The sequence below is a fragment of the Dromiciops gliroides genome, chromosome 4, assembly GCF_019393635.1.
Source record: "Dromiciops gliroides isolate mDroGli1 chromosome 4, mDroGli1.pri, whole genome shotgun sequence".
Taxonomy (NCBI): domain Eukaryota; kingdom Metazoa; phylum Chordata; class Mammalia; order Microbiotheria; family Microbiotheriidae; genus Dromiciops; species Dromiciops gliroides.
In genome coordinates, this window is record NC_057864.1 from 52,583,169 (window position 1) to 52,602,589 (window position 19,421).

Here is a 19,421-nt window from a genome sequence, read left to right on the forward strand (position 1 = left end):
ATCAACAATACTCCTGAGTATAACCCAAATCTGATTAAAATGTAATTGGGAAATTTTATAAAATAAATAAAAATACAATAAAACATAGTTCAGAACTAAATCGTTATGTGGCCAGCAGGGATCCTTATGTATGAATTAGTGGCCCTCTATTTCTATTTGAGTTTGATACCACTACAATACATCACACCATGTCTCCATTTCCCCTAATGTAGCTTAAAAAAACAACAACCAGCAGACACACTCCCTTTTTGTTTTTCTTAATTTTCCATGCCAGCCTCAATTTATTTTGAGCATTAGTAGTCCTAATACCATTTTTATAGGACCATGGCATGTTTTTGTATGCTCTGTCTTTGTATCTCCATCATACAATGCCTGGCATATAGTAGGTGCTTATTGGCAGATAGATTAATTGCTGGACCCTCGGTTATTAGCGGTTGCCTCCAACTTCTGTATGAATCTTGTAAATATCTAACTCAATTGGTGAGTTGCCTGTACAGCTGTGTTTTCTTTCCTTCAGAGAATTCATGTGTTTTCCTTCTTGGAATTCTTTCTCTTTGTCTTCAGGATTTCCTTCCTTCCTTCCTTCCTTCCTTCCTTCCTTCCTTCCTTCCTTCCTTCCTTCCTTCCTTCCTTCCTTCCTTCCTTCCTTCATCAGCCTGTGAGCTTCAATTCTGTTTTTCTGACCTGTAGTGGTTCACCCCTCCTTAGGAAGCCTGGTGGCTCTCTACTCTGAGGGAGACAGTGCAGATAAACAATTGGCTTTAACCCTACTGCAACTCAGAACTCAAAATGGATCTCCAATTTCAGCCTCCTCAGTATAGTGAACTGAAAGCAAGTACCACCCCACCCATCCATTCTAAAGACTTTTCCCATCTCACCCCACCTCCCAACTTTCCTGGTAGTATTTTGTCCTATTATTATGGATAACCTATAATTATGGGTAACCTCAGGTGGCTATTTCTAGCACCAAGAACTCAGATCCAATGGTTTAATGGACAAAGAGAATCAAGAAACTTGGGCTCTGACACTTTAAAGCTCTGTGACTATGGGCAACTTACCCGCCTTATCTGAGCTCCTATTTTTAAACCCACCAAATGGAATAATATATGCACCCCATGTCACAGGGTGGTTATGAGAAAAGAGCCTTGTAAATGTGAGCTGTTATTATTATGGGGACTCTAGGGAAGAGTACTTTTCAAACTTCTCCATTGTCTCTCCAAATTAGGGCTGGAGTCTGGGGTAGGCTCCTCTGAATAATCAACATCTGGCATTTATATAGAGCTTTGAGGCTAACAACTTTAAATATATTATCATACTTCACCCTCACAACAACCCGTTAAGGTGCATAGGGAGATTATTATCCCAAAAACATACATATGTGCATACATACATATATGCACTCTATATACACACAAATATATATGCTACATACACATGCTAGTGCTCAAACACACACACACACACACACACACACACACACACACATGCACGCAAAACTTCTTACAATCCAGTTTACAGCTGGGGTTCCACCAAGGCTAGGGTGGCGTAGTTTGTTTGCTATCTAGTAGATTTCTCTGAATTTGGAGTTATGTAATGAGTTGGTTCCAGCTGTGTGGGTGCTGGGCCAGGAAACCCTGAATTCCACTGGCAAAGAGGGAGGGAGCAGAAAGAAGGGGGAGTTCAGTGGGAGGAGGGTCAGTAAAAGGGGCGGGAAGGGAGGAGATTTTGAGGTAGAAGGCCAAGCCTCACTTCCTCTTTTAGAAGAGTGTTTACATGTCCTCTAGAGTGGACTGTGCTGGGGTTAGTGGGACAAGTGTTGGCTGCTATTTTCAGAAACCTCTGTGCTGTTTGGGATCCACTCCTGCCATCTCCTGCCTGCCATGGGGAGATTGTGGGTGCCTCAGCCCGTCACCATCTCCAGCTCTGTACTGCTGTGGGTAGTGCTGTTGTGTCTAGGTGAGTCTGAGCTTAATGGAGCAGAAAATGGGGGTTCAAAGACAAAGGGTCAATTTTAGCTGAGGCATCTTTGGGGGCCTAACTTGGGAGGAAAGCACAAGTGGGGAAGGGGAAAAGAAGCAGGGGTGGGAAGGGGAAGGGGCTAAACATAAGCAGTTCTTTAGAATCAGGACATAGGGGACTTGTTCAAGTTGTCGGACACTCTCTGCTAACAACGCTGATTCTTACAGCCTGCTGTAGGCGAAGTGAAAGTTCACTCCTGTTTGGGTGTCCTCACCCGACCGGGAACTCTGATAGTTTTTCCTTCTCCTTCATACTGTGGCCTACTCTTTGAGAACCTGACTGTCTCTATGGTATAAATGACTGATAATAACTCAGTGTTAGACATCTCCAGGATGTTTGTATTTTAATAACCCCAGTGGAATCAAATTGCTTCAGTCAAGAGGTTGTTGAGGGTGTTTCTCCCTCTGCAGCTCAAATTGCAAAAGCTTTGCAGTTTTTTACTCTTTCCCCTTTGTCTAAGGATGGCTCTGCTTGTGGAGGAAAGGGAAGTGTTTATCGGGGGAAGCGGTTAATAGACAGGACTCCAATTTCAGTAATTCAGGAAAAGCAGATTGTGAGGCTTGAATAAATGAGATAATTGCATGTATTTCCTTCAGCTATATAGAAAGTGCCTGGAATGCAAGGTGGTGGTGTGGAAGGATGGATATACAGAGTGTCCCAAAAAATGTTAGTGCAGTTTTAAGCTCTAAACTGTGGTCCTGGATCAAAGACTTTGAGTTGGAAGAAACTTCAGTGGTCACTTAGATGTCTCCCCTTCTTCCCCCATTTTAAAAATCAAAAATCAAAACGAGAGAAGCTAAATGATTTGCCCAAAGTCACAGAGATAGCAGAGTCATCATTTGGCCTCAGATCCTCTGACTCCAAAGCCACACCATGCCTCTGATTTTAGAGCAAATTCCTCTTCTTTCCTCTTTTCTTGGGGAGTCATCTCCAGATCAGATTTCAAGTTTAGGTGAGATATACTGAGGGAATGTGAATCTCCTACCCCACCAAGGCCAAAATGCCGTCCAGAGTCTCCAGGCTTGTCCATGGAAGGGCATGGCTGGACACTCCTCTCCACTCCCCCCAAATGTCATACAGTTTATACTGGTATCCAGACAGATTTATGGGTATTCCATAGCTCTATCAACTCAGTGACATGGGAACTCCACTACCCCTAGACATAATTCAGTAACAGGATCCAAGCAGAGAAGTCCCTAAACCTGATTATGGGCAATACTTGGTTGTGAAAATGAGGGAGAAGGGGCAGCCAGGTGGCGCAGTGGATAAAGCACCGGCCCTGGATTCAGATGGACCTGAGTTCAAATGTGGCACTAGCTGTATGACCCTGGGCAAGTCACTTAACCCCAATTGCCTCACCAAAAAAAGAAAAAGAAAAGAAAATGAGGGAGAGCAAAAGCTCGAATAGAACCTTAGAGCCCCCAAAGACCCGAGATGCCATCTAATCCAATTTTCCTATTTTAGAGATGAGACTCAGGCCTAGGGAGGGTTCAATGTCTAGCCCAAGGTGGCACAGTTACTGAATTGCAGAGCCCCTGTTCCTAAATACTTGATAAATGAAGGGACTTTCCTGAGGTCACACTGCCAGGTCTCCTGACTGTCAGATCAGTTCCTCTGTCCAAGACGCTTGGATGTCTGCAGTTCTTACCATTTTCCATCCATTGCTGGGGAGATGCTTTTCTCAGCACCCTGCTCTATCTGTCTACATGAGGGGAGGGGGAAGGAAGTTCTCATTTTCCTATACCTTCCCTCTGTATAATCTCTGAATTTCTAAACGTCCCTGGCCTTGTTCCCCCTGTTGAGTCAAGGATCCAATTCTGCCTCTTCACTAAATAATAAAAGCTAACATTGAAGCAGCACTTTAAGCCTGGTAAAGTGCTTTACAAGTCCTATAGCATTTGATTCTCACAGCAGCCCTGTGATGTAGGTGCTGTGATTGTCCCCAGCTGATAGTTGAGGAAGCTGAGGCAGACTTAAAGAGATTTGCCCAGGGCAGCTAGGTGGCGCAGTGGATAAAGCACTGGCCTTGGATTCAGGAGGACCTGAGTTCAAATCCATCCTCAGACACTTGACACTTAACTAGCTATGTGACCCTGGGCAAGTCACTTAACCCTCATTGCCCTGCAAAAATTAAAAAATATATATGTATATTAAAAAAAAAAAAGAGAGAGAGACTTGCCCAAGATCACACAGCCAGTAAGTATCTGAGCTCTAGTTGTGAACTCAGGTTTTCTTGCCTAGGCCCAGTTCTCTATCTACTGAATACTCTAGCTAATGACTACTCTCAAATCCTAAGGAAGGCATGAAGCCCCCAAAGTCATTCATAGTTCTTAAGAAGTAGAGCCAGCAATATGGAAAAATGTTTTGTATGACCTCACATGTATAAATGATAGCCCAGGGGCAGCTAGGTGGCACAGTGGATAGAGTACTGGCCCTGGAGTCAGGAGGACCTGAGTTCAAATCCGGCCTCAGACACTTAACACTTACTACCTGTGTGACCCTGGGCAAGTCACTTAACTCCAATTGCCCCCAAATAAATAAATAAATAAATAAATAAATGATTGCCCATTTCTTACCTTCTCAGTGAATAGAGGAGAGAGAAATTGGAACTAAAGATTTCTTAAAAGAATGTTAAAAAAAAAAGAACAGATTTTAGAAGGACAAAGAAGACAAAGAAAAAGCATAGCCAGATATAATAGCCCTTCCCCCAGAGACTCCTTTCCTTATCCTCCCTGTTCTTGGATTAAACTTGGATAAACTTGGACTCTTGGATTAAATCCCACTCCCAAGAAAGGATTTAATTCAATAAACTCATTCACATTGAGGTGGGAAGACGTTTGCATTTTAAAAGGGAACAAAATATTAAGTCATGGGAATGTCTTCAATGTTAGAATTTCAGATGGTTAAGTTGTTTTCTTCTTTTGTGGAGGGGAGGGGGCTTCCAGTGCCCCTGCAGTCACTATTATCCCAGCCAGCTCTGAGGAACACTGGGGAAAGATAGCACAACAGGCTTGTCTGGGTCCCTAGCCTGGCTAGTTGTAGTTCCATGGTGTAGCTCCCCTGCCCCTGGGTTCCCTGTCCTGGTCTAATCCCTGCTTTCTGGTCTCTTGCAGCTCCAGCCATCAGGAGTAATGGTAAGTTCTGTATTCAGTTTGGGCCTCTTTTTTTCCCCTTTCTTTCCTTTTTTTTTTTTCCTTTTAAACACCCTGCTCCCCACCCTTTTCCCTGCCCATATCAGCACAGTATCTCCAGGTCAGTAGCTAGTATCCTAACTGGAGCCAAGGCTGTTTGTTGTCCTTTCTTGTTATTGTTTTAGTCCTTCCTTCTCAAAGAGGACCATGACATCTGGGTGATGTCTTGACTTGTAGTGAATTGGATTTAAGTGTGGAAGGTCTGTGCAAAGTCATCAACTTCATTCTCTCCTCCAGAGCCATCTGGGTCCAGTGGCAAGATATAGATCAGGATGACTGGAGATGGCCCCGGATGCTTTAAAGCAATTGAGGGTTAAGAGACTTGCCCAGGGTCACACAGCTAGGAAGTGTCTGAGGTGAGATTAAAATTCAGATCCTCTTAATTCCCGACCCTGTGTTCGATCCACGGTGCCACCTAGCTGCTCAGGAACTTTGGTTTTCATTCTCAAAAGTGACAGGGAGAATATACCCTCCAAAAAGGGTTAGTCTTCTCTGGTGTGTCCCCATGTTTTCCTGTGTTTGAGCAAATCTTGTGTATATTTCACTGCCTGCTCCATGGGGGAAAAAAAGTCTGCTATTTACTACCCATCTGACCTTGTTATATAGCTCCTTCAAGCTCCAGTTTTCTCATCTCTAAAATTAAGAAATTTTACTAGATAATGTCTATGGTCCCTTTCAGTTTCAAATCTTATGATTTAGGATCAAATGAGAAAAAGTGTATAAAACACTTAGTACAGTGCTTGGCACATAGTAGACACTTAATAAATCCTTGTTTTTGTAAGGGGCTAAAATTCTAGCTAATCTGTCTAAAATATCTAATGAGTGGTTGCCAATAAATTATAAGCTTTAGCAAGAGTTAGACTTTTAAGCATTTATTAAGGAGAATAAGAATTTGGTTAAGAAAGAGAGAAAGGCCTAGATTCATCTATCTATCAAAGGGAGAGCATGTTTCTAGCTCTGCTCTCTGCCAGAGTCCACATGAAAGAGACAAAGCGTCAGTCTCACCCCCTCTTCCTCCCACAAGCAAACATCCCTGATGCCAAAGAAAAGCTGCATGGCCTTGCCCTCAGAGGCCTTCTCCTCGTGGTGGAACTTTCCTACAGTAAGTCTCCAGCAGGTGGCATCATTCCAATCGTTACATTTCCCATCCCCAATCCCCATGACACTTCTGTGTTTTGTGCGTCTATGGATGCTATGAGGTTGTCAACATATTTTATGTGTCATGGATCCAAGTGGGAAGCTTCATCTAATCCAACCTCCTCATTTTGTAGATGAGGAAACTGAGTCCAAGAAAGGTTAACTGAGTTGACCTTGGGCAACAAGTAGGAAGTGGCTAAACTGGAATTTGAACCTCATATTCTTGAATCCAAACCCAGCATTTTTCTCCTGCCCTAAATGATCTCTAAATGTCTCTGTATGTGCTGTATGGGTCAAGTCAAATAAAGTCAACAAGTAGTTATTAAGTGGTTCTGATGTCTCAGAAACTAATACTTGTTGGGCATGCAAAGAAAGGGAAAAAAGTCTCTTCTCTCAAGGAGCTCACAGTCTGTGGGTGCTGCTATCTATACCATGTATGAGTATAGGTATTGTATATTGTACAAATGTCTGTGTATCTATAATGATTAGATATTAGGTCTCTATATATGTATGTCAGCTGAGTGGGTTGGAGGAGGAGCCACTGGGGCAGAGATTCAGACCTTCTGATGAGGCTAGGAGACAGTAGTTCCTGGAGTGTATTACCTTGGAATGCAGGCAAATGGGACCCCTCCTTCTTCTTATAGGAACAATATTTCCTCAGTAAATGGATCCTCCTCCTTCCCACAGAAAAATACTGATCCCAGAAATTTTCAGAGTCTCCCCTAGATGTTGGAGATTGAAGTTACAGATCATTTACTCTTACTTTCCCTGAGATGGGCTCTCTTTGAGAAGAAAATGATGATTCTTGTTATATTTTGTTGTATGTTTTTGTTTTAACCAATCAGATGGGACCTAGATGTCCACCTTTATGGAAAGGGCCCTGTGGCCTCATGACTCAGTGTAGCTTAAATGTGGGAGAAAACTGCCACCAACAGTTGACCCAACTCTGAATTTTTTGTCTATTCCACACCCTTCTAGATCCACTCCATGTTATTCCCTGTGCCTGTCACTGGTGTCCTCCCCTTAGATCTGGGATGTTATGGGCTCCTCCTTGGAGGCTCCTTTTCTTCATTCCCCTCTCCTCTCTGCCTTCATCAGGTCCACCAAGGGCATCACTGATCCTGGAACCCCCTTGGTTCAATGTGCTCAGAGAAGACAATGTGACTTTTATATGTGAGGGGTTCCAAACCCCTGGAGAGGAATCCATTGAATGGTTCCACAATGGGTCATCTTTCCCCATCCACCAGGATGCCTATAACATTCCAGCTGTCAACATCAAGGACAGTGGGGAATACCAGTGCCGGACAAAACAAACTGCCCTCAGCAACTCTGTGAAACTACAGGTCACTAGTGGTAAGTGAAGGATAAGAAGCCTGGGGTAAGGTGGAATGGGAGGAGAGGAGATGAAATTTGCTTATGATACAGCCTGAAAAGTGACATATTCTGTTTATTGGGAGAACTAATGTCAAGGGGAATGGGTGGGAGAGTTCCCGAGAGATCTACAAGTTTTTTTAATTCTCCTTTTCACTATTGTCCTTACTAAGATATGAGTTTAGACTGCTTTTTTGTAAATTTCTCTCACTGGCTGTGTCTTTTTTCACTACTTATTTTTGTTAGGAAATTTCCAAAACTCCCTCCTAAGTGACCAGGAAAATAGGGACTTATATTTAATCAATCAATAAGTATTTAGTAAAGGCCTACCATGTAATAACCACTGGAAATACTTGGTGTGCCAAAGTCACAAATATTTAATACCTCCTTTATTTTTTGATTTTAATTTTTAATATCATAACATTATATAGAGTACATATAAGAAATGAATTTACATTACATGTGAAAAATCAAATCTCATTAATGGTGAATAATAAATAAAAAATAATTTTCAAATAGTTATTAAATCATCAGAACCCTTCCTTACTTCTGGCCTACCTGTACAGATACAGAGAATGAAACAATTCCTGGTCACAAAGAGCTTACATCCTAATAGGGGAAATAACAAGTACATATAATATATATGTGTACATGTATATACACATACTATATATATATGTAACATATATACATATACACATACAAAATCAGAGTTGGATCAACTGTTGGTGGCAGTATGTGGCATATTAATAAAAAATTAATAAGTAGAAATATATACAGTGAATTCTGGAAGGAAGGCTGCTAGCAGTTAAGAAGACCAGGAAAGGCTTTGTGCAGAAAAAATTGCCTGGGCTGCATCTTATAAGAAAAGAGGAACATTATGAGGGAGAGAAAAGAAAGTGGTACATTCCAGGCATGGGAGTGAGGGTGGGATGTAGACATGGCCAATGGAAAAGTATGGAGTTGGGAGGAACAGAGAGAAAGCCAGTTTGATTGGATGGTCAAATTCAAGGGAGGGGAGAATGATGTCCAGTGAGTCTGACTAGGTTGTAAAGGCCTTTAAAAACCTACACAAAAGAATTTGCATTTTATCCTAGAGGCAATGGGGAGCCACTGAAGTTGGTTGAGCAGTAGAGTCCCACAGTCAGTTCATCATGCTTTACTACATCCTCTGAAGGTTGAGGGTTATGGCTCCAGATTACAAGTAGCCCCACACTGTCTAAATGTTTTAGATTTTTCTGCCCCTGCCTACTTCTTTAATTCCTCCCAAGTTGCCACCTTGTTTGTCTTACCTGCATATTCTCCCCATTTTTTTCCTCATCTATTGGGTTCTAATAGGTGGTGAACCCACTGAAAGGCATGATGTGGGCAGATAGGGTTTATGGGAGTTCGAGGAGGACCAGTACCTCTATTGTGACAGTTTGGCAAGCTCTTTTCTGGGCTGCTCATCCACCTTTTGTGTCCACCTGACATTCAACTATCTTCTGTAGTTCTAAGTAGCTGTGACATGTGTACTGATCACCTGTCTTGGCAGATGTACTAAACTAGGTTGAGGGTAATCAGTCAACCACTAAACCATTGCCAAGTTAATAGGTTGTCTACTTCAAGCATGTGAAGATTTCTGCCAGTGAAATGGGTAGACTTTGTTCTAGTTACCATGAAGGGAGATGAAGCATGCATTGTGGAGTGCTTAGAGCTTGGTCAGATATATGAGATGGCAAGCTCATCGATTTCATTCTGGGTGATCACCAGTTGTCCTCACTTTTGTCTTGCCACTGCACTTTGATGACTCTAGAAGAGAGTGAGGTTGATGACTCTTTGCAACTCTGCCTCACTCAAATCCAATTCATCCATGAGTCAAGACATCACCCTATGACGACATTGGTCCAATTTGAAAATGAAGGACAAACAACAACAACAACATGTGGGTTGACCCTACCAAATATCATTCTACATGTTCTCATGCCAGTTTCAGTGATTAGAATCATTGTTCAGAGTCAGGGTCTGCTTTTCTTTGTCTTTGGAAATGGCAGGAAGTCTTAGATGGCCCAAGGCTCTAGGACAGGTTGAAATGTCTTGAGTTAATGGCCTTTGTGTTTGTCTTTCAGATTGGGTGCTACTTCAAGTGGAGAGATTGGAATTCATGGAAGGTGACCCTATGACACTGAGGTGCCACAGTTGGAGGAATAAACTGATGCATAAAGTCATATACTACCATAATGGCAGAGCCTTAGAATATGAATTTCAGAATTTTAACTATTTTATCTCTCATGTGAACCATACTCACAGTGGATCCTACTACTGTACAGGGCAGATGGGGCATATTACTCATGTATCTGCAACTCTGGTTATCACTGTCCAAGGTAAGCAGACTTGGCCAAGGCATTTGAAGGGAAGAGATGGGTATTTAGGATAGAGATCATGTGGTTTTTTTATGGGGTGGACAAGAAATGCTAGAAAGAGATAATAGGAATAACTGTCATTTAGGTAACATTTTTAGGTTTGTGAACCATTTTTCATGCCTATCCCATGAGATCTCCACAAAAAATCTATCCCACAGGCATTATTATTTCTATTATTATCATTTGGGAGGTAAGAAATTGAGACACAGAGAAATGTTACCTCTCCATGATAATACAACAGCAGGACCTGAATATGGGTCTTCCTTATTCCAAGCCCAGCACCCTCTACACTATGGCATACCACCTCTCTCAGTAATTCCATTTGAGGCAAAGAGTCATAGAGAATCATGGCAGTATCCTCATGTGTCCATCAAGTCAAATGCCCAGGGGTTTGAGTAGTCATAGCCAGAGGTCCAGTTTCTCCATGCTCACTTCCTTTGGAGACCACACCTCCCAAGTGATAAGCATTATGAAGATAGCTTTTAGGGGCCATCTAGGTGGCTCAGTGGATAAAGCACAGGCCCTGAATTCAGGAGGACCTGAGTTCAAATTTGACCTCAGACACTTGACACTTTGACTGTGTGACCCTGGGCAAGTCACTTAACCCTCATTGCCATGCTCCCCCAAAAGATAGCTTTTAAATGACTCTAGAAGAGCTTGCCCCAGAATATCAGTGGAACCCCTTAAGTAGGGGGAGATCATCCAGATACATAGCTTATAAAGTACTCCTAGAATCCCACAACCTGTCCTCTTTCATCTCCTAGGCCATCTCCTTCAGGATCCTTCTATATCCAGGCAGACTGTGTAAGGCTGTGCAAGTGGCCTCTCCTTGTAAGAGAGGCCTTAGGAGTGGTCTTTTCTTCTGCCTCATGGGGCTCCTCTGCCAGGTTATGAACTAAGGGCTCCTTCAGTAGAGTGAAGGAGCCTGGATCAAGTCAAGAAAAAAGAGACAAGCATTTAAGTGCCATCTCCCATCCTATGCTAAGCCCTGTGGATACAAAGAAAGAATAAACACTCTGACTTGAATCTAATGGGGGAGATAAGATCCAAGGCACTCTGTATAATCAAGATACATCCAGGATCAAATGGAGCTCACCCTAGAGGGAAGGTAGAACTAAGGGGGACTGAGAAGGCTTCTTGCAGATGGTGAGGTTTGAGGTGAGATTTCAAAGAAGGCAGGAGACTAAGACTAGGAGGGTGCTTGGCTACTCAAGCTAAGAGAGGAGTAAAGGGGAAGGAAACCTGGGGCAAGGCTGAGTTAGCAATAGTGGAGGGTAAGGGGAGGGTAGAGGTAGGGAAGGAAAGTACTGTGTATCCTGAGATCTCTCTCTCCCAAGATCAGGAGGGAAGCCAAGCACCGCAAAAGGAGTTATAATAGCTGTGGTCCTGCTGGTTGTGATTGCTACAATTGCAGCTGCTGCTGCTGCCCTGTATTACTACAAGAGACACAAGAGAGCAGGTATGTGGTTCCCCTTGTTTTTTTCTGGGCCAAGATGCCAATGTTGTCCTTTCCCAGACTCTGCATCATGACCATTTGTTTCCCTGGCCTACAGAATCCCCTGCCATACACTTACTTATAACTGTGAGATTCTTTAACACAACAGGGGAGTTCTTTTACCCCCCAGATGCTAAAGCACAGAGCTTGGAGATGTTGCTTTAGAAATCTAATAAATTAAAAGTATCACAACTTATCACTTGAAAAGCTAATTTACTGGAGAAACAAAGATATGATAAGAAATATAGTAAGAAAAAGAGACAGAGATAAAAATAGTAACTGAGAGACACTAAGATCTAGAAGACTGAGTGACCTCTCAGACTCACCCCCTAGCTATTCCACTTAATTATCAGCATTCTTGTCTCTTTGGGCAATCCTCTTGATTTACTGATGACCACCTCCATTTCTTTGGGCTGGAATTTCCCATCTGGCTTCTTCAGTGGTGCCCTCAGTGAGGGACAGGATGTGTGTGTGGGGTGGTGGAAATGGGAAAGCAATGATTGAAATGCCATAGGATCCCAGACTGAGAGCAGGAAGGGATCTCCTAGGTCATCTAGCAAAGTCTCCTGACTTTACAGATGAGGAAATGGGGGCTTAGGAAGCCTAAGCAGCTTGTCTGAGGTCACACAAACAGGAAGGGGACAGAGTCTAAGCTACAGTAGTCCTCCAGCTTCTAATCTGGTCTCTTTTCACTACCCTTGGCTGCCTTTCTCCTCCCCGTGCTTCCAGAAATGTTTCCCTGAATAACCTGAATGCTAAACGGAGGGGCCTCAGTGATTTGGAGCCAAATTCTCAGGGGAGGTGGGAGCCCTGGTCTCTCTTAGCAGTAGTTTGGGGAAAGGTGGGAGGTGGTAGTGGTTCAACCACTGTTGGACCTTGGACACTGACCTCTCTCTTGTAAGATGAGGATTGGTGCTTCCCCCTCCACCACCTCTCCTGGCCTAATATCTGCAGTACAGAAATCCTAGGGTCTTTGTATTGTTTCCTTCCCACTATCTGAGAAAGTGTCTCATTGAGTGGTGTGTGTGTGTGTGTGTGTGTGTGTGTGTGTGTGTGTGTGTGTGTGTGTGTGGCAGGAGCATCTGTTTCTCTTTTAATGCAACCTTTTCCCCTGGTCATGGTCTTGAGGTTCATGACTGTCCCATTGTACCACAAACCTTTTATGTGCCCTGCCTTAGCCCTCCCAGACATCCCTAAATACAGGGAATGAGAGAATCTCCCACAGGAACCAAGTGAGTACAGGTGGCTTTCTCACTGCCTGTCCCAGTGTTTGATGGGACACGGATACACCTTACCCAAGTTGGAAGTGCAAGGTGGTCCAGAGGCTAAAGAAAAGGAAGCTTATGGGAGGTCAGCAGAGCTACAAGAAGGGCACAAGCTCTGCTCTCTTGGTTAGCTGTGTAGCATATCTAGGACAAAACTGGAGATGGGAAATAGTGCAGAGAGTACATGGCAAAGCCTATACCACCAGGAGTTCAGGACAGTGTTTCTCAGAAAGAGGAATGAGGGAGATCTAGGGCTAGTTTAGGACTCTCAGGACCACTGTGAGGTCAGAAGTGAGGGGAAGGGAGGTAATAATAGAATTTAATCCTCATGGTAACCCTGTGAGTTAAGTAGTATAAGCATTATTTCCCCCATTTTACAGATGAAGTAACTGATATTCAACAAGGATCATATGATCTGCCCAAGATAATGATATTACAGAATCATGCATTTAGAGATGAAAATGACCTCAGAGATCATTAAGTCCAACCCCCTCACTTCACAGATGGGGAAACGGAGGCCCATAGAAGTTGAGTGACATGCTCAAAGACACACATGTGGCAAAGCTCAACTTTGACTCCATCCACATGCAGCCTTCTTTTCACTCTATTATATACAGATTCTAAGGGGTAGAAGCAGGATTCAAATCCAGATCTTCTGGGTTCAAATCCAGTGTCATTAGAAGAAGATGAAGATGTTCAGCTAAGAAGCATGATGAAGAGGGAAGGAGTTGGGGCTCAGTACTCTGGAGTGGAGGCTGTGGGGCTGGGAGGTAGGGAGGGCTCAGGGAAGGAATCTGGCCACCTTGCTCTTGGCTTACGTACATGGGCTGAGGATGAGGCAAGCTTGGATCTTTTTTTTTTTTTTTAGGGTAGAAGATTGGGTTGTACTTTTTAGCTTGTCTTATCCATACAAATAGCAGTAACACTTGCAACAGTGTCTCTGGCACTTTATAAACCCTTCAATGTAGCAATGTCTGGGCCTGACAGCTTTTCTTTTCATTCACAGCCAATGCTCCTGATGAGACAGGAAGGACTGAGGTAAGTGTGGTGCTCAGCTTCCTCCCCATGTACCCTCATTCGATCCTGTTCTCCCTTTCCTTTAGTGGACTCTATTATATTTCCCTCATGCTCCATCTATTGTGTTCTATGTATCTCACCTCTCCACCATCCACTCAATTCTTCCTCATCTCTTTGCTTTCTCTAGGTGGAGAATTCCATGTCTTATTCACTTCTAAAGAACACAGATAACCCTGAGGAAGAAGCATCAAGACACTCAATTTATCAGAATCAGTAATAGTCATGACCACCTCCATCCCTCCTGCAGGGACCCTAATCTGCTTGTTCCCACAAGTACCAGGTTGAGGGACCTGGTGGACCTAAGGCTGGAGACCAGCTGACTCCTGAGCCAACTTTGGCATTCCAGGAAAAATGGATTAGAAAAATTTCATTGACAGTTATCTGCATGAATCAAAAACTGCTTTTAAAGACCTGAAGGCAATTGACTGTCAGTATTTATACTACTTGTCTATGCTGCCAACATCTACCCAATCCAAATGATTTCGTACCCTGAAGCACTCTTGCACAGTACTTTGGACAATCCAAAATGCCCTTTTAGGGGCAGCTAGGTGGCACAGTGGATAAAGCACTGGCCTTGGATTCGGGAGGACCTGGGTTCAAGTCCGGCCTCAGACACTTAACATTTACTAGCTGTGTGACCCTGGGCAAGTCACTTGACCCCCATTGCCCCCTTAAAAAAACAAACAACAAAAACACAAAAACAACCCCAAAACAAAATGCCCTTTTAGAGGAATTGCTCTGCTCCCTCCTGAAATTGCTACCTAGCTAGGGCAGGTCTGAGTTCTAGTGCAGTTTTCTCTTTCTATAGGTGTTGGAGTAAGGGCAAGAGGTGCTTGAGCATGCCTCCCCTTAGCTGAAGATGATCTACAGTTGACATAGGGTATCTCTGTACCCTCAATCACCTTGTCCCATTTCTAAGTTTTCCCCAATGTTTGGTGCTGAAATGTTTGGTACTGGGGCAGAAAACAGTGGGCCTCAGGCTGCTGTTTTGTCACAGCCTACTTTTTTAAAAAATCTGGTGCTTTATGGAGACCTCTTTTGATTTTTATATTAGTACTTTCTGCCTGTGCTCTCCCTTGAAGCCCTAGACTTACAATGATGTAGGAAGCCTGAGGAAGAGGAAATGCCCCTGAACTACCAAGTCAGATTCAACAGCGTCATAAGAACCTCACTGCCAGTGTAGAGTCCTTGGTGCTAAAGGCTTTGGGGCTCCATGTGAATCTGGCTTGTAGGGAGCAGGAGGCAGGTAAGGCATACAAGGGATTTAAGAAAGATGAATTTGGGAAGGAGGTCAGGGAATATCATTGTAATCATTCCTTTCGAGGCAGGGGTTGTTTCCCTGGGAGATGGGAATCTTAGTGCTGCTGTTCTGGTTCGGGCCTACTCTCCTTGGCCAGAGTAAGTGGAGTGGGTAGGGTAGGGGGATCAAAGGTATTTTGGGATGAGAGGTGGCATGGTGCTGTAGAAGGAATACTGGAGCTGAAGGCAGAGAGCCTCACTTTGAACTATGCCTCTTCTTCATACTAGTAACATGACATTGGGAAAGTCAGCTCAGCTAGCTGGGCCTCAGGTTCCCCACCTGCAAAAAGAGAGGGTTTTACTAGATGATCTGAGTTCAATTCCATGATGCTCATTAAGCACTTACTGTGTATCAGGATGCTGTTATCTCTGACTTCCTAAAACAGGGACAACACTTCTTTCCCTCTCCCGCTCACTTCTCCTGGTCTCTCCATGGGATAAGGTCAAGGATATACATTCTGTGTTCTCAGGATGTATGCTTCATTAATGAAAGTGATGTTTCTTAAACCTTCTTGACCTCATGCTCTTCAATTATCTGTTTTAGTGCCTTTGCAGTCCGGCTCTGAAATTACACCTTGGGCAAGTCACTTAGGTGACATTTATGAAGGGCCTTAAGGTTTGCAAAATGTTTTGCACACATAGTCTCACTTGATCCTCAGAATAATTATTCTTCCCATTTTGTAGATGGGAAAACTGAGGTAAAGATTGCTGACCTGACTTGCCCATACTCACAATGAGCCAATAAGTGTCAGAGGCAAGATTCCAACCTAAGCCTCTCCTGACACCAAATTCAGTTCTTTTCCCAGGAATTTCCAATGCCGCCACTCAGGACTTCAGTTTACTCATCTGTAAAATGAGAGGGGTTGGATCATACAATCTCTAATGTCACTTCCAGCTCTAACATTCTGTGATCCTACATATAATAAATCATTGTTATTTGCTCATAAGCCAGTTCAAGTGTCTTCTCTCTTCAGTCATTCAACCACAATGAGTGCTGAGGGCCTCCAGGTGGGCAAGGGACTTTTGTCTTCAAGTACAGAAAGGACTTAGAAAAAAAAAAAAGAAAGAAAAAAGAAAAAAAAAAAGAAAGGACTTAGGCCTCCTGATATAAGGGGATATAGAGCAAGGCTTCTTAACTTGGATGCAGAGGTGTCTGTGGTCTCAGATAGGAAAAAATACACCTTATTTTCACTAACTTCTAACTGTAATGTATGTACTCTTTTAATTCTTTGAAAAACCATTATATTGAGAAGGGGTCTATTGTCTTCACCAGACTGCTGAAGGGGTCCATCCCACATAAAGGGGTAAAGAATTCCTTGGAGTAGAGAAGGAGCAGAGAACCAACTGACTTTCTCCACCACTGACCTGCTTCCATTTTCCTACTCAATGGCAGGTTTCCTGAAGGATAAAGCTTGGGGTTGGCTGAAGCTGTGCCTTTATTTTGGGGTAAAATGAACTGTGATGAGAAAAGAAAAGGCATATAAGTAGGACCAAATGCTTGGGTTTCTGTTTCTCATGTGCTCAACCCCTCAGGATTCAGTGATGGAAAGTAGAAGGTTGTTTCTTCTATCTACACCAGGGTGAGAGAGGAGCTCAGAATGTGACACTGATATAGCCCCAGGCAGGCCATGTCTCCAGAGCATCTTTAGCATCAGGGGCTTCTTCTGAAACTTGGATCACAGACTGGTGAAGGGGTCCAGTGGTTGGCTAGGGAGAAATAGTAGGGGGTCTCTGCTGGAGCAGAAGTGGGAGTGCTGTGGTGTTAGGAAACAGGAACACTATGGTATTAGGAAGTGGACTTGAGTGGCAGTGGCCCAATGAGGGAGGGATACAGGCACGCCAAGCTTTTGACAATAGAGAATCAGATTTCTATCAGATTTCTGTTCCTAGGTTTAAGAGCAAGCAGGCCTGTGGTTGCTTACATGCCAGGTGGGCTGAAAATTAGTCTCTCCTTAAATCGTATCACCTGGGACTCCCTGTAGGTTGGGATAGTGCCTTCTGGAAGCAGCGCTCCACGTTAAGGAGTTAAAAAGTGGGCAGCTAGGTGGCACAGTGGATAAAGTACCAGCCCTGAATTCAGGAGGACCTAAGTTCAAATCCAGTCTCAGACACTTGACACTTACTAGCTGCATGACCTTGGGCAAGTCACTTAACCCTCATTGCCCCGCCAAAAAAAAAAAAAAAGGAGTTAAAAAGCAAGAAATAGGTAGGCAAGATGAGCAGACAGAGAAAGCAGCAGATCATCAAAAGTTTCTTTGGTAGCAAGGTAGATCAAAATATACACTCAGAAGAAGATATCAAAGTCAAAGCTCCTACATCCAAAGCTTCTAAGAAAAATATGAATTGGTCTCAGGCCATGGAAACACTCAAAAAGGACTTTGAAGATAAAGTAAAGAGGTAGAGGAAAAAATGGAAAGAGAAATGAGAGTGATACAGGAGGGCCATGGAAAAAAACGTCAACAGCTTGAAAAGCCAAATTGGCCAGATGGAAAAGGAGGTACATAAACTCTCTGAAGAAAATAATTGCTTAAGAATTAGGATAGAGCAAATAGAAGCTAATGACTTTATGTTTCTTCTGTCTCCTTCCTCACCTTTCACACTGCCATACCAATCTGCCTCTGTTTAGAGAGCAAAACAGATAAGGTTTAAAAGACTGGTAGCCTATGCTGCTGCCTAGAGGAAGCAGGGGGGTAATGCTGTCAGTGGCAGTGGGGAGCTATCTAGCTACATGAAATTTAGTTGAAAAGGTGAGTAGGGTTGACTTCTCCAGCCAAGACTTGAAATATGTGCCTGCCCATAAGACTGATTTGAGGGGTCTTGGGTACTGCATGAAAATCATCTTGTTTTGCTGGTATCTGAGCCTCCTGGCTTGACCCTACATCATATCTTAACACCTGTCTCTTATGGTTTGGGATCTGCCAGATTTGTGATCATGAGATGTCTAAATGTAGTTAAAATAAGGCGAGGGATTCCAAGGTACAGTAAAAGGAAGGGCCTCACAAGACAGAAGTCAGCATAAGGTCAGAATCAGCAGTGAGGAAGCAAAGCAAGCCAGCTTTATTCACAGGAAATTTTTATTCATAGTTAGAGGGTCAGTTGGGAAGGATGGAAACAGGTCAGATCTCATTGGTATTCCTGGTGGAATGAAGAGGATAGGGTGCCAAGAAGGGGAAAGTCTGGTGGGTTTTTATCTGGGTAAAGCAGGACCAGGCATTAGGTAAAGAGAAGAGGAGTCTGCACTTGGAGACTGGTGAAGATCCAAGTTCAGGCAATGGCTCTGAGGAATTGGCCTCTGGTTGACTTTCAAAGTCCTCTGGGAAAAAGAGGTTTCAGCCATTAGTGCAAGTTTTATTTTGACTGTGGTTTAGTGAGTTTGAAGGTCCATTTTACTAACCTGTCTCACCTTGGGCCAAACATTTAACTTCTTTGAACTCAATTCTTCATTTATAAAGAGGAGGGAGCAGGGCTGGACTAGATGACATCTAGGGTCCTGTCTGGTTCTATGAAGCACACTTCTGATCTGGACACCGTCTCCTGTCTCCAGGCTCCAAGTGCCTTGCTTAGCAACCCTGATCTCTGATAACTGACCTCTAGTTTCATATAACCAGCTTAGGGCTTCTGCTCTCTCTTGTAAGGGGGACCTTTCATCCCTGGCTTTTCTGTGTTCCAAAGTTTGAGAAGTCCTAGCCGACACTATGAAGGACTCTGCAGTCCCAATTCATGTCAGGCATGTTAGAAGTGGCACCTATTTTATGTAAACTGGACAGGTTTTCCTTTAAGTTGTGGGTATTGTCATTTCTTTGGTTTCCTTGCTGCCTGAAATATAAAAGTTTCAGCCTTTGGGGAGTTGGTGCTGGAGATTTTAGGGGAATTTCACTGCATAGTCAGGAGCATATTCTGATATCAATGCCTATTTCAGAGGAGTAGTGCTTTATCCAAATTGTATTCTTTTAAAATATTCTCCTAAGTAAAGTTGTTTCTTATTGCATTTTATGGTGTGCAAGTGTCTCATTGCATTCTAACACTATGTTAGAATCAAGTTACAGTATGTCTAACTGTGACTTGATCAGACCAATAGAAGCCTGGAAGGGTCTATCTACCACAGGTTGGGCACAAGAAATCCATGTAAACATTTGGGGTGGATCTTCTAAATCTGAACATCTCA

The 19,421-nt window shown here is 43.3% G+C and overlaps 1 protein-coding gene across 2 annotated transcripts; it reads left to right on the forward strand.

The window, feature by feature from the left end:
• Positions 1-1,778: 1,778 nt before the first annotated feature.
• Positions 1,779-16,203, forward strand: LOC122752839 (low affinity immunoglobulin gamma Fc region receptor II-b-like). Of its 2 annotated transcripts, none has more exons than XR_006356211.1 (7): positions 1,779-1,956; positions 5,133-5,153; positions 7,446-7,700; positions 9,827-10,081; positions 11,410-11,579; positions 13,887-13,918; positions 14,085-14,187. XR_006356211.1 is itself a non-coding variant. In XM_043999773.1 (7 exons), the coding sequence occupies exons 1-7, from the start codon at positions 1,881-1,883 to the stop codon at positions 14,172-14,174; spliced, it is 846 nt and encodes a 281-aa protein (XP_043855708.1). In that variant the 5' UTR covers positions 1,779-1,880; the 3' UTR covers positions 14,175-16,203. The 2 variants fall into 2 exon arrangements, 1 of the variants encoding a protein (XP_043855708.1); XM_043999773.1 differs by having other exon boundaries at positions 11,463-11,579; positions 14,085-16,203.
• The last annotated feature ends 3,218 nt before the right edge of the window (positions 16,204-19,421 follow it).

Bases quoted from the DNA above. Each gene is read 5' to 3' on its own strand.
- LOC122752839 (XM_043999773.1), top strand. From the start codon at position 1,881: ATGGGGAGATTGTGGGTGCCTCAGCCCGTCACCATCTCCAGCTCTGTA. The intron at 7,701-9,826 runs GTAAGTGAAGGA...TTTGTCTTTCAG, and splicing joins GAAACTACAGGTCACTAGTG to ATTGGGTGCTACTTCAAGTG. The intron at 11,580-13,886 runs GTATGTGGTTCC...TTTCATTCACAG, and splicing joins CAAGAGACACAAGAGAGCAG to CCAATGCTCCTGATGAGACA.